The sequence below is a fragment of the Stylophora pistillata genome, chromosome 11 (genome assembly GCF_964205215.1).
Source record: "Stylophora pistillata chromosome 11, jaStyPist1.2, whole genome shotgun sequence".
Taxonomy (NCBI): Eukaryota; Metazoa; Cnidaria; class Anthozoa; order Scleractinia; family Pocilloporidae; genus Stylophora; species Stylophora pistillata.
In genome coordinates, this window is record NC_142529.1 from 561,216 (window position 1) to 575,561 (window position 14,346).

At 39.7% G+C, this 14,346-nt stretch overlaps 2 protein-coding genes across 3 annotated transcripts; both read right to left on the reverse strand.

Moving 5' to 3' along the window:
• Nucleotides 1-766: 766 nt before the first annotated feature.
• LOC111323883 (uncharacterized) lies at nucleotides 767-2,687 on the reverse strand. The gene has a single exon (XM_022927324.2). It carries the CDS (start codon nucleotides 2,512-2,514, stop codon nucleotides 1,279-1,281), a length of 1,236 nt encoding a protein of 411 aa, XP_022783059.2. The 5' UTR covers nucleotides 2,515-2,687; the 3' UTR covers nucleotides 767-1,278.
• Nucleotides 2,688-4,228: 1,541 nt separating this feature from the next.
• LOC111341669 (uncharacterized) lies at nucleotides 4,229-14,217 on the reverse strand. 2 transcript variants are annotated; one of them, XM_088737308.1, is made up of 10 exons: nucleotides 13,956-14,212; nucleotides 11,130-11,372; nucleotides 10,079-10,459; nucleotides 9,469-9,837; nucleotides 8,509-8,748; nucleotides 7,844-8,224; nucleotides 7,008-7,367; nucleotides 6,803-6,874; nucleotides 6,157-6,228; nucleotides 4,229-5,161 (listed from the first exon to the last, which is right to left on the reverse strand). In XM_088737308.1, the coding sequence occupies exons 1-10, from the start codon at nucleotides 14,023-14,025 to the stop codon at nucleotides 4,887-4,889; spliced, it is 2,463 nt and encodes an 820-aa protein (XP_088593434.1). In that variant the 5' UTR covers nucleotides 14,026-14,212; the 3' UTR covers nucleotides 4,229-4,886. The 2 variants fall into 2 exon arrangements, with proteins under 2 accessions (XP_088593434.1, XP_088593435.1); XM_088737309.1 differs by lacking the exon at nucleotides 6,803-6,874 and having other exon boundaries at nucleotides 13,956-14,217.
• Nucleotides 14,218-14,346: the final 129 nt, after the last annotated feature.

The following is a 14,346-nucleotide window of genomic DNA, read 5'->3' on the forward strand; positions in this document are numbered from 1 at the left end:
TAGTCCGAAAGTCTAATTAAACGAAAATACTACGACCGTTATCCACTTTTGGAGTCTTACATACTAAATCAAGAAATCAGAAAGTACCAAGCAAGGATCCTCTAGTCTTTTTGACATCTGAGTTTGGTTAAATTTCCGGGACAACTTGTGATACCAGCTGAAAATAAGTCAACTCCGTGCATGCGTATTAGGAACAAGGCAATATGGGTCTCACGGATTATCAGTTTGACAAAGTGATGTCTAAATAAAACTGTTCAGAAAGGCGCTGTTTTGGTTCTTTTGTATCCTTTGAAATATTAACCGCCTCCTAACTAAGTGTTGGATTAAATGTAGGCATAATTACTGATTTGGTCTCCTACTTAGCCGGTCACGAAAATTTAGATCTTTCGGCTTAACTGTATTTTTACTTGTCGAGCTTCGTGTGTTTCGTTGGATTTTCTTTGACAATGTTCCATCGATGCTTTAACAATTTCGCTCATCCTCTTGCGTAGAAGAAGTCACTAAGAATTATTTGCGTTGGTATCAGAGCTGTGCGCGAAAGATAAACATTTTAGTCACTTTAAATACTGAGGCTTCCGGCCTCTTGACAACGACTTGCCGAAATTGTTTGTAGCATGTCGTTTGCCACGTTTGCACTTTTTTCAATTTTTTGTCATCATTTATAATCTATTTTTCTGACTATGCATTTTCCAAAATCAATTTCGATTTGCAGCCACGAGAAAATACCTACCAGCAAGGTTTGATAGGTTAAATTAAACGATACCTCTAAGAGTTACGACAATTTATTCTACGAGTTAAATTAAAATTCTACTTAGTTATTCACTTTTATCAATAGATTGTCATCTTAGGTAACTCCTATTTTTAAATCGCTAAATATTCACAAAAGTCTTTTTAGTTTCCGAAAATACAAATGAATGTGTCCATTTTGTTTATTTAGTTTTCTTTATGATATTTTCATGTCGGAACCCTTGGTAAAGTTCCCTTGCCTTTTAACCGACGTCGAGAAAGCACACTTCTAACACTATTGAACATAAAATTAACTTTGTGTTTTGCCGAAGGCTACATAACGCCTAATAAAGAGAAATTTCCCTTTGGCGCAGGGACTATTTCCAGGTATTGGCGGTGTTTTTTCAGTTCCAAATGATATTCACACGGTGTGATGCCGTTAATGAAATACATCTTACGGAAACTTGAGGGAGGCAAAAAAAATAAAATCACCTGGCCCTTAGTCGATTGACGCTGTTTGATCTTTTCTTGGTTGCATGCTGTCTTCACTCTTCACCTTATACTAATTAAACTTTTCCTCATTTCGTATAAACTCGAGCCGAATTCAGGCACTATGCTCCGCTCAATGACTTCGCAGATAGCGTTTCGTCTTCCTTTGACGCAAGCAACTAACTGTACCTGATGTTTTGTCTTTCCTTCTCCTCTCACCACGGAAGTGGTTGATCCTCCGCGAGTTTTAAAACGCACAACTTCCTCTGCTTGCACGCAAGGCGTACTGTAACATCGGGACTTTACAGGTCCAGTTTTTTGTTTCGCAAAGTGTCGTAGAAAGCCAGCTTTAGGGTCAATTAAACCCAAGTTTGTATATAAATTTCCTGTCGTCTTCGTTTTCACATTTTCACCCCAGGTTTGGTGCCTCTCAATTCCAGGCGATTCTTCGCCGTCCGAGAAACTCTTAAGTCGCGTCTGAATTCGCCGAATTTTGTACTCGCTCCTTTCATCGGCCTTAATCTCATCAGTTTTTGATGACCGGACTTTAAAAGTTTCACTGTCCAGCTTCATTTTAGCAGTTCGGTAGTAAGAAGTCTTTGTACCGGCTATGGTTAACGACATATCGTCAACTGTTTGCATTGTGAGCCGGTGTTTTTCATTCCAGTTGTCAGCCGATGATTCTGGGGTCAGATTAGTCGTCACGTTTTCTATCCTGGGATTATTCTCCTCCTTAACTTGGCCGACAGTGTTTAAAGGCTCCGCACGGTTCGTCCCCAAACACATTTGATCTTTCTGAGGCGGTCGCGTATTTACTGAGGTATTATTCCAAATCGACTCCTTCCCTTTTCCCGAGCATCCTCTTGATTTTTTCGGGAACGCTTGTGTCTTTTCATCGAGAGGTTCAATTGGTGGCAGCTTTGCGAAATAATTTTCATTTTGTGTGTACTCTTTTCCACCCAACTCTGAACTTTGTAATTTTCTAATTGGGGGTAAAACTTGCTTCTTTGTTGATGTTGAGCCGAGCGTTTCCCCTCGCAACGAACAAAATCCTTGGGCCAGTGGAGCGCTGGATGATGTTTTACTTACTCTTGCGCCCGTTTGATGAGATCCGGAAACTACAGTTAGACCTGGAGTTGCTTTCCAAGAAATCTGTCCAAATTTCGCATCACGATGCTCAGTTGAGGACACATGAAACCGGCAATCCTCGGCTGGTGGTCTGAAGTTTTCACCGTTGTTTTTCTTCATCTCTTCGGCATCTCTGTCATCCAAATAACGGAAAATGTGCGTAAATATCATTCTGTAAATGTATTATACTCCCAGTGGCCAACTCTTCATCAAAATAACACAAAAAAGCTCTTCCGCAACGGCGAGATTAGCACGCGTTTCCAGTCTAACCTCCCAAGGCAAGATTGGATCAGACTAACGTGTGTGGATTATCTTGTATCACTTTTCTTATTCCTTGTAAATTTAGCGAGGTGCCGCGTATTTTCTTTCTCGGCCGCTGAATGGCTGTGGGTCGTTTATGTCAAACAAAGACAATCAATTATTGATCTAAACCTTAAATGCTAAATATGGCTGCAGAAGCTAAATGGTCGTGAATGTTTATATTTCACAACCCAGATATCGGAGGCGCGTCGCTTATTTTACGTGCATTGACCAACGTAAACGACTTTGATTTTTTTCTCCTCGTTTCGACATAGAGAGATGGACCCCAATCATTTCTCTGAGGCTTTAATATTTCGCTTCTTTTTCCCCTCGTGCACCTGGTGAATTGACCTGCAGGTGAACTGGGGGCGAAAATTTACGGCAGACCTTACAGGGCTTTTACCAGTGAAGCTTCTTAGCTTCAATATACATTTTTGTTCTTCGGTGAAATAAAAGGAGGGTATGAAAACGAAATGAATTAAAATTTTGTTTCAGTGTATGCATGTTAAAACGCATGACGGGCGATTGTGTGATTCGTGAGAAACGTGATGTTCGGAAATGAATAAATTTGCGCGCGGGGCACTATACACAAGATTGAATACCAAGGCCACAACAAATTGGTCATGGAAGTTTCTAGATGTTAATGAAACCCGAGTTTGCTTTTCAGGAATAGGGGAATATTTTGTATCGTGTTTTTGGTCCACCTTGCGAAAAGAGGTCGTGAATATGTAAATCTAGTTTTAATCTTCTAAGCTTAAAAATATACATGTACCTAAGACAAATATTTCCTTTGATTTCAAATTTTCCTTGCCGTTAACCTTTTAAAGCCCAAATGATTTCTAAATTTAATATGTTCTTTACCTGCTTTTTATTCAACATATAGTTATTACTAAGCCAAAGGAAAAAAAAATCGCACAGTTTTCCTCTTCTCGAACGTGATGCACCCTACCGGAACTCCGAAACTCCGGAAAATCCTGACCTTTCGCTAATCGGCATATAAATCGATCAGTCTGCAAACGCAGTTTAGTATCAAAATATGTTTCTAACTCCCGGATACTTCCAGTTTCTTACAGCAATATCCCGAAATATTTTGTTTGATATCAGGGTATCGCCAAAACACGAGGAAGTGATTAATAAACCAATTTAAAACTGGAAGCGCTTAGAGCCATTGTCAGCTATTTTCTCTTTTTAGTCAGCCCACCTGAATGTCATATGACATAACGACGACAATTCCAAGAGCCTCGTGCACTTTTGTGGGTTTGTTTTGTCTCATGATGTTCATTAACATTGTTAAATTTTATATTTGAATTACGGGGTATTTTTGTTTTTTCAGCCCTCTCAGCGCAGATTCGCACGACGTTCTCTTTGAGAAAAATTAACCTTTTGTGAAAGCCCAAGTTACGACCTCCTACACACTTATTAGGTAATTTTATTTACGCATTTAGGAGTAATATGGATGGAACCTCCTCCCTGTTTTCGCCTACATAATTTATTCTGTGGAATTCATGTTCATTTGACTAGAGCAATGAACAAGTGATAAGTGATAAGTTTTCAATTCAAGCAACGAAAGAAGTACTCAAACAAATTTCTTTTTTCGTCGTATCCTTAATTTATTTTGAGGTCATTAACACTATTATTTACGCAACATTGAGGCACTCAAACCGTCAAAAATTATGAATGGAGACATACGAGTGGGAAACAAAGGCGGTAGTGACGTCACTGTTTTGACGTCATCTGTAGGTACAATAACTGATCCTAGCGTAATAAAAAAAGGTTGTTAATATTTAATCAGACCAGGAGAAAAATAAACAGAAGCCTTTAAAAATCCAGGAATCATTTGAGGTTAAATAAATAACCAAAACTGGAGTTCCTTGCGATTTGAGAATTTCCAGGAGTCCTTCACTTCATAATATGACAAATATCTAGTTGCCATAAATTCTAGAAAAGGTTTTTTTTGGGAAAAATTTGGTAATCATTGTATTCCACTCTATTCTCATATGCTTTCACAAGAAATTAAAAACAGCAAAATTAGAGAGGAAAACCCATATTACAGATTGAATAAAGAATTGAATACTTTTTCCTTTCGTGGAGTTCTTTGTTAAAAACAAATTCCAGCTGAAATGAACTTCCAGGCGATTAGTTTTTGCATTAAGAGCGGTTTAATTCTGCTTTGTTCTTAGCAAGTTTTACTTTTGACCGACGTTTCACCCTCCTAAACTGCCTTTAAAAATGCACAAGTTAATTCAGACCGGTGTTGGTTCAGAAGTAGTTATGATGGGGAAAATGTCTGGTATTTCCCCCGTAAACTCGTGTTCCTCCAGATCACGATAATTGAAGCTTTCCTCGTCTTTTTCTTGAACCGGATGCTTTGCCATCCTTTTTGTTCTTTGCCCCAGTCTCTTTCGTCTGATGTAGTATACGCTGATCGCTATGACAATCAATACTGCAACTACTACGAGCACTATGGTAACAGTTAGGACACCATGCTTTCCTGGACCCGAGCGAGCGCCCTCCAAACCTTTTCAGGGAAGGTAAAATCCATGTATGAATTATTTCATCCTCGGCTCCTATTCTATGCAGAACGTTAAGAAATTCAAAAGTTTTTTTTTTTTCTGGCTCAACTTGCTTTCTATCACGCTTATTATTATCTTTCCATTAATTAGAGATGACCTTAAATGGAACACTCACGTTGAATATGTGACTGCCAAGGCAGCTAAGAAATTATACGCTCTAAGGTTGTTGAAACGCGAAGGAGTTATGCCAGAAGACATGCGCAAGGTATGTACTTGTAATATCAGATCGGTCCTAGAGTATGCTGCGTAAGTGTGGCAAGACATTCCCGCATACCTCTCTGGTGCTATTGAATCCATACAAAAAAGAGCCTTAAAAATGATATTCCCAAATTTTAGTTATCAACAAGCCCTAGACCAGGCAAAATTGTCTTTGTTGGTAGATCGTAGGATATTCGTTTGTAAAAAGTTGATGGCGGAAATGAGGAATGAAGACCACCCCATATCTTTCTTAGCTCCACCAGCTATTATAAGTTCTATACCTTATCAATTAAGATCAGGAAATACCAAAGCTACAACAACAATGAAAAGAACAAAAAGAGAAAATGACTTTTTTACTTTTAGGTATTCGTAGACTTAACTATTATTGTAATACTTAGTACAATTATTCTAATTCTTAAGACTTATTATTGTAAATAAGCTTTACTATTGGTATCTAGTAAGATTCTTTTTAATATCCTTGTAAAATTACACTGTTTATTCAGTATTTTAACTGCCAAAAGTGTTAATAAACTATCATCATCATCATCATTCCAGGGTCCGACAGAGAATACAAAAAAGGTTTTATTTGTATCTCTCTGAACTACTTATGTCCAAATGTTCGCTTATAATAGTTAATATGGGTGTTATAAAAGAATTTAGTCACTACCTACTGTGCTATTGTCTTGGGGTGGATGAATTTATTTCGTTGATTATTAAATTAACCCTAATACACAACACTTACCTTTTGATTTTGTCATCGTTAAGTTTACACTGGCACTTGCTGTGGCTGCTGTAGCTGCTCTGCTCGTCTTTTCTTTAATAGAACGTTCAGTAAAGAGACCATTCAGTAAAAACGCTGTGATTTCTATTGGTACGATTTCTCTCTTACTTTGCGCGCGTCTGTGTGAACAGGCTGACGCATCTGCGGTAGCTGTTCAACCGTCCCAGATCTTATAAATTTCAACACTTCCCTCTAACTGCTTTACATTTACTTGTATATAAGTAAAGAGAATATGGTGCTACATTAAGAAAGTACGTTCTAATCGATGAGCTTGTCTATTCTCAATAAATGATTGTTGGATAATTTATTGATACAGGTGTATCGTCTAGAGAAGATACCTGTTGATCACGTCTGAGATTTAAAGGATCAATCATTGTAAGATGTGAATTTTGGGGAGCTGCGAAATAGAGGGGCACCAATTCTACGGAAGTGGAAAGGTAAATGTTCTAAGAACTGAAAAAGACCGCAAAGAGCGTATCGAAGTTAACTTAATTTCTTTATTTTGGGTTCACATGATCCTAAGAGTTTATATTCCTCTGTGGTTTCTCGATATTAATCTAAGATTATTATCATTATGCTAGCCAGGGGCCACATGCAAAATTGTTACCTGAAGTTGTCGGTTGACTTGTTTTCACAGGAATTGTTATGGGCCGTGTTGGTACCGAAGCAGCATTGTATGCTATAAAACGTAAGCATGAGATCCCATTATCATTATAACATTTTTCTTTAAAACAGATTAGTTTTCAATTCATCTACGGCATTTCAAAATACTACAAGGCCATATTTGCTAAGAACATGACTTTGCTACTTACTCTGATTCAAGAAAACTCCTCTGAAACCTTTGGAGCGGCCTTGCGAGTCAGATTTGAATACCACATACACCACAGAGGAGTCCGATACCACGCCCTGGGTAGGGGGTGGGTGATCACCATTGAATTCTGCAAGAAGCTTTGCCTTCTCATTCCAGCCGCTGTAAATCGTCACCACGTCACCATCCCCGTCTTTTTTTAAATCAAACTCTGGGAACTTGATTACGATCTGCTGTGACCTAGGCTTTTTCTCCTGTATCAAGAACCTCCAAGTACAGAGCTGTGAGTTCGGGTAGCCACCATCACTGCGGTAAAATGGTGACATGAACTCCTGAGGCCTCTCGCTCATGGTGTAGTGACAGGCTGTTTGAAAAGGGAAACAGATGTACAATCTGCGTTCACACAAGTCCCCTCAGTATTCTTGTGTTGGGTAATGATATCGTTCAAGACATTTAATTTATAATCTCTTGTAACGTTATATTTTGTGGTATCAAACAGGTCTTATGCATGAGTCGTTAATTAATGTTTAAGAGATTAGGCCGTCTTTCCTCCTGGTGGGAAGCATAGGACATCAACTTCGGGGAACAAAGACCAACTATATGTTCCCGTCGTGCCCCAGTCAACGTCCCAAAGAAGGGGATAGCCAGTCAGGCGACCTACGGTGGGGACCTTCATAAACCCTATGGCCGCTATGATAAACCCCATGGCCGCTATAATAAGCCCCATGGCTGCAGTGATAACCGCGAAAGCCTGACTGGAACCCTGAAACGGAGCGGTAGACGAAGCTCTGTTGAAGCTTCTACCATAACTTTTACATACTACTTCCTATAGATACAGACCTTGATAATAACAGTAAGTAATCGTCAATTTCTTCCTCCCTTTCACACAAGGGTAAGAACCATTCATCTCGTCTTTGTTCTCACTGTCTTCAGTATCATATCGTATAAACTCCTTTGTAGCAATGGCTCCATTAACCTGCTGACACTCAGCTGTGTTGTAGGCCAGTAAGTAAAAGGGATTATTCACAGGGAGGGTGATAGGCTTCAATTTGTCACCATCCGTCCGACAGCAGTACGATATATTTGTATCTTTATTGTATATACCGTCTGGAAGTGTCCCTCCCATCTTGTTCTGGTTTTTGTGGTTTTCGTCATGAAAGAAGATATATCCCTCAGAGAGGCCTTTAGGACAAGCTCCCTTTTTGTAAAGGCAATACTGACCTGCAAAAAAAATAACTAACTTCAATCAGTGGGATCAAATACACCCAGGTGTAAAATACTACCATTACTGTTGGCTTAGAAAAATGTGTCGGTACGTGGCAGTTTGATATATTTGTTAATGCGGCTGTTAAGTAAGGTAGGACTGCATCCCTGGGCACATACTAGCGTCAGTGTATCACTGTAATTCTAATTTAGATATCCCTAGTCTCTCGTCTCTCGAACTATTTTAGCTAATCTAATTTCCGCTACTCTCTGCTAGACTCCGCTTTATATACTATCTTCACCTCTTGGCCATTCTTTCCCCTTATCCTGCGTAGCAATGCAAAAGCTTTTATTGATGTCATTTTTATCGACTGTAGCATTCATGTGGAAGCTCTTGGATGCATAGTTACTTGGATTGTTGTCTTCCGTGTCATGAAACCTCCAGCCAGTCTCCCACCAGATATCGTCTGAACTTGGAGGACAGCCGGTCCTGGGGCAGGGGAGCCCGTATGTACCACTTGGCCACCTGAGACCCTGTGGAACTGCAACCATTCGAATAGGTGAAACATCTACAAAATTGGTTAGACTTGTAGTGACTATAATTATAGTTACTTAACATCAGAACAGGGGTGCCAACAAAGATATTTTACTAATGTCAATTCACAATTTAGGTATTATATTTCTTAACTTATCTTGTGGAGAGTGCATCGGATCAGAGTATCTGAGGAACTGCACACCCACTCCTCCCCCCCTAGCTTAACATTAACCCTAACTTCTTATCAGTTGACAGTTGTTAGGCTGAGGGAGGGGTGAGTGTGCAGTTATCAGATAATAGTATTGATCCGAAATATCTTAGTTTTTGATAAAATCGACTCAAAACGTTCCTCGAGTCGTTGCTTTCAAGGTCGTAATTTGCATCATCGACCAACGGGTTTCGTGCACACTTTTAGCTGTACCTTCTTTTCCCTTCGATGACTTTTTTAATTTCTCCAATTTAAAGGGGATAGTTTGTACACAAGAATTATGCAATAAAAAATATAGGTCATAGTGCTCGTTCAATAGTTAAAAACATCCTACCTCTTTACCTGGTTCATCAATTGAAAAAAAAATTGTGTTCTCGGAATGCGCGCGCTAATTCGCCTGATGACGTGATTTTTATGCACAGCACAGGATGCGCAATAATCACCTTATTAATTTTTTTTCGGTCTCCTTTATTTACCTCCAAAGTAATAATATAGTTATCTTCTAAAAGTAATTCTTACCTTTACTTGAAATAATTTTGAACATTCCGCGGAAACCTTTGGAATGATGATTCCCTTGTGTTATGGGAAACTTTGAATAAAACTCTACTAAAAGAAAATTGTTGTGGGACAAATATCTGTTTCGATTAACGAGGCGTTTTTGATCTATTGTACCCACGGTTGATCCACTGCTCCAGTCATTACTGATAACAATACTGTCGCCTTCTGCCATACGTGTTTCCAGAAAGGTGATTTGTACCCTACTGTCCTTCCCTGGAGCAACAAATCGCCACCTGCACTTCTGGTCCGACAGAAATCCGTTGTCGAAGAATTTTGGAGAGGTGAATTGCATCTGCTCATCGTTATCCAAGCTAAACGTGTAGAGGCAACCTAAGAGTACATATAAAAATATGAAATGATCGGAAGTGTGAGCACCACTTGCCTTACCGACGATCTCAGATCCCCGGTGTGCTCTGTATGGAGGTTACAAACCCTTAGGATTTTTCCCATTCGCTATGAATGATGATCCCCACTACCTCCCATCCCTAATCCAACTCCAACCATAACTTGTTATCAGTTGACTGCTGCTGGGTTAGGGGAGGGGTAGTTGGACAGTTGCTCAGATACTTACTTTCATAATAACAATGAGCAATTTTGTGATTGCGACCTCCTCCTCCGTAGGGATATCTTCCATTGTGCTCGTCTTGGTTATTCGTATCTTCATTGTCATATCGAATGTACTCCTCTGTGGCAATGGCGCCTTGCACGCGCTGGCACTCTGACGAGTTGAAAGCCTTAAGGTAAAACGGGCTGATTAGGGGGAGGGGGATAGGCTTAAATTTGTCACCGTCGGTTCTGCAACAATAGTATATTAGAGTGTCCTTGTCATATTTGCCATCGGGAAGTGTCCCTCCTTGATCGTTGATGTTCTTATTGTGTTCGTCATGCCAAAATAAGTAACCTTCTTCCAGTCCTTTGGGGCAATCACCTTTCTTGTAGATACAATATTTACCTAAAGGAAACATTGAAAATGAAAATCGTCTACTTTCTGAAAACTTTTAAGGATTTAAGCACACTTTCGGGTATGCTTCAGCAGACTAAAAGGCAGACTGGAAACAAAAGGTACAGGCTCAGAGAGTCTCATGGCCCAAAACCTTGAGGAGCGTTAAATTTAATAGTTTTTTGACGGCCACTTATTCCTGCGCCGAGAGGCAACTAGGAATATTACTGTTCACCTCGTATTTCGTCAAGGAAATAAAGAAGGGAGCCGGCCTCATGGTGACCCCACCCATGCAGGCGCCAGCGAACTCTCCGGCAACCTGACACCCCAGAACGTCTTTACAAAGAGCACCTTTTTCTTAATTACAAATTTTTTGTCAGTTTGATATTTCCATAGTATCAAAGACTTCCCTGGAAAACACAGCATCTTTACTAACTTACGCGAAGTCATACCTCCCAGCCACCAATGGCGAAAACGAAGAGGAGGCGAGAGCGGCTGTTGTTCCCAATCAGAGTTCGCGTATCACACGAGTATCAACAAAATGGGTGAGAAATATAAATTTATTTCCATGCAAAAGAGTGACATAATGTAACACAATTTTTCACAGGGGGGATATTGTGGCGTCATGTAGTCTACACCTTTACTGGTCTTCACTTTTTTGCAGTTTGACTTTGTCACTTACCCTGTGGCCACTCGCTATCTTCCTCAGAGATGATGTCTTCTGTTTTAATACAGAATGTTCTGTTAATATCTTTGCCCACCGTTGCATCAAGATGAAAACTCGGTGATTTATAGTTGTTTGTAGCGGTGTCCTCAGTGTCTTCAAATCTCCATCCTGTGGCCCACACCTTGGATATCACTGTCACAGGACAGCCAACCTTTGCTCTGGGTATGCCATATGTCCCGGCAGGCCATGTTAATGTCGCTGTTGATTATTGAGAAAAATGTAAGTGTATGTTGGACAGGTGATACCTCGTAGAGCTCTGGAGATTAAAAAATAGACGAGCAAAGAAGTGACAAGTTCACAGTAGAACGTGTGGCAGATTCCAGTAGAGTTCACATCAGTGGTGCAAAAGCTGTCTCGATTTACACGGAAACCGTTGTCTAACTAGGGTACGGACACCTCCGTAGCTTTTTTGACAACCATTTCCTCGGTGAAGAAACGTATTTTGTCTCTGATTTTTTCTTTTTCTCTTTTTTTTTTTTTTTTTTGTGGTTTTGATGTTGGGCATACAAGGAAAACAAGACGACAGAAACGAAAGAACCGAATCTAGGAGTTGAGTAAAGTTAATAGATGAATGAAAAATGGCTGAATTCAAAACTGCTTGCATAATGTTTGTGTACATATTTGAGGCACTCGGACAAACAAAAAAAAATGGAGAAAAAAGAAAAGAAAAGGAAAGACAAAAAGAAACATATTATTACTTAGAATTGATCTTCCCCCTCTCACTGAGATCGAGAAGCACTTTACACTACGCCAAGTATGCAGAACGTAATCACTAAGAGAATGGTACTTTGGAAGACGAGAACATTATAGCTGCCGCGACAATTCAACCCTTCACAAATAATTTTGATCATCATTTTTCCCATCTCTATTTTCAGTTCTTGTAGTCAGTGTTTTTTTTGGGTACTTTTGACGGCTTCAATGGTTTCGTTTCGGTTTTGTGCTTTTGCTGTTTTCGGGTTTGAACTTGAGTACATGCCTTGCAATTGCCGGTGCTTGATGCCAACATTAACTCCTTAGCATGATCGTTGCTTTTCAGGATGAAATAATTTACGTCATCAATATCACCTGAGTGTCTCAAGTTCGAACGAAGACCGGCTTCTTTTTTCAATAGCGACAAGTCGAATTCAAGACATAATACTTAAAGTGCACCTAAGCCCAAAACCTTTTTTTCGCTTAACGAAATAAGCGTATTTTTTGGAGTATTTCTTTGCAAAAACTTTTCGATTTGCTCAAATCTTCGATTTTCTGTGCCCAGTCAAAATGACGAAAATCAGCTGCCATCTTGGCTCACGACCGAGTTTAAAGAGAAAAGGTTCTAGCGGGTAAGGTGACGTCAAATGGAGAACACGAAAGTTTACATTTCACACATTTTCACTTGTTTGGGAAGGTTGTAGTCGATATTGTCCGAAAATAAGCCGACTGAGTGTGTTGTAGGAGGATGGAGCAAAGTGCGAAATTTTCAAGAGGGTATCGCGCTTCATACATTCCTCATACAACACGCCTAGTCGGCATATTTCGGACAATATCGACGACAACCTTCCCAAACAAGTGAATGTGAGTGAAATGCAGACGTTCGTGTTCTCCATTTGACGTCACATTACCCGCTAGAACCATTTCTCTTTAAACCCGGTTTCGAGCCGAGTTGGCGGCCGATTTTCCGTATTTTGACTGGGCACAGAAAATTGAAGATTTGAGCAAATAAAAAACTTTTTGCACAGAAATACTCCAAAAAAATACGCTTATTATATTAAGCGAAAAAAAATTTTGGGTTTAGGTGCACTTTAAACGAAAGTGGAAAGAAACGGAGAATCTCCAGTTAGGCTGACATAGTTTGGTTTTTTGAGCTCAACAACTTTAGTAATTATTTAATTTTATCAATTTGTCGCTCAATTAGACTGTGATATCAGCCCTCGGTTGGAAATGTATCCCATTTGTCTAATATTTACGCGTACATGAAGCTTATGTCCAATTCTGAGTAGGTTAAAATTACAACGCAAATTTGTTGATACCGCTTTTTAAATTCTTCTGGATTTTCAGTGAGATTCCCGTATACACAGAATTTACAATTTACACAGACACCATTATTGTCCCGTGAACATGTGGGCATACATAACTTACTCCAAACATCATACAGTTACCGAATAGTGCCGGCAAGTTTCTAAAGAAACTGTGTTGCCGCGTTGTTGGTGTGGGATATAACAAAATGACGTATATGAGAACGATCCTTCGCAGTAAAGCACTATTTGAGCAATAGTGAAAATCAGACCTGAAAAAAATTTCAGGCCTGTACGGGATTCGAACCACTGACCTCTGCGATACTAGTGCAGCGCTCTACCAATTGAGCTAACAAGCCAACTGGGAGCAGGCCATCAAATTAATTCGATATAAACCCGTAGATGATAAATCAAAACAACAACAAACATATGAAACATATGTGTGAACTGCGGTTATGAGACGTATATGAGAACGATCCTTCGCAGTAAAGCACTATTTGAGCAATAGTGAAAATCAGACCTGAAAAAAATTTCAGGCCTGTACGGGATTCGAACCACTGACCTCTGCGATACTAGTGCAGCGCTCTACCAATTGAGCTAACAAGCCAACTGGGAGCAGGCCATCAAATTAATTCGATATAAACCAAATATAACAAAATGACTTGGTTTAATCAACTCAGTTGATAATGAAAGTTAGCCACAGTAAAGAGTTTCTTAGGCTGACGTTTCCAGCGCTTACCCGTTCGTCAGAGTGAGTATATACACAATTGCTAGTTGGGCAACTTACCCTCACTGTAACCCACAGCTATCCACAGGACAAGTATTGATTGAAGATTGTAGAGAAGTTTCCTCGCCATGTTTGAATTCAGCTCGGTACAATGTGTTGCGTATTAGGGTTCGATATACTACCATAGACAAATGTGCGAATCGGACCAAGGGCTCTACACAACTACTTTATTGGAACTTAATCATGTATAATGATAGATAGGGATAATCACGTGACTGAGGTCAAGGGTATACTAACGAATAAAATACAGATTATGTAATGGAGAGGGGCATTGGGTTCTACTGGAAACCGAAAACCGTGGAAAAAAATTCGATCAAAACAGCATGCAAACCGCCGAAACTGATAAATCTTCGCATCCCAGTTATCAAAACATCAATCGGTCTGATATACT

What these genes read in the sequence shown, in the direction of transcription:
- LOC111341669 (XM_088737308.1), bottom strand. Translation starts at nt 14,025, where the DNA reads ATGGCGAGGAAACTTCTCTACAATCTTCAATCAATACTTGTCCTGTGG. An exon ending in TACTTACTGTTATTATCAAG is followed by an intron (nt 7,368 to 7,843) that starts GTCTGTATCTAT and finishes CTTTTCAAACAG; the next exon opens with CCTGTCACTACACCATGAGC. An exon ending in AGGAGTTTTCTTGAATCAGA is followed by an intron (nt 6,875 to 7,007) that starts GTAAGTAGCAAA and finishes TACGTTTTATAG; the next exon opens with CATACAATGCTGCTTCGGTA.
- LOC111323883 (XM_022927324.2), bottom strand. Translation starts at nt 2,514, where the DNA reads ATGATATTTACGCACATTTTCCGTTATTTGGATGACAGAGATGCCGAA.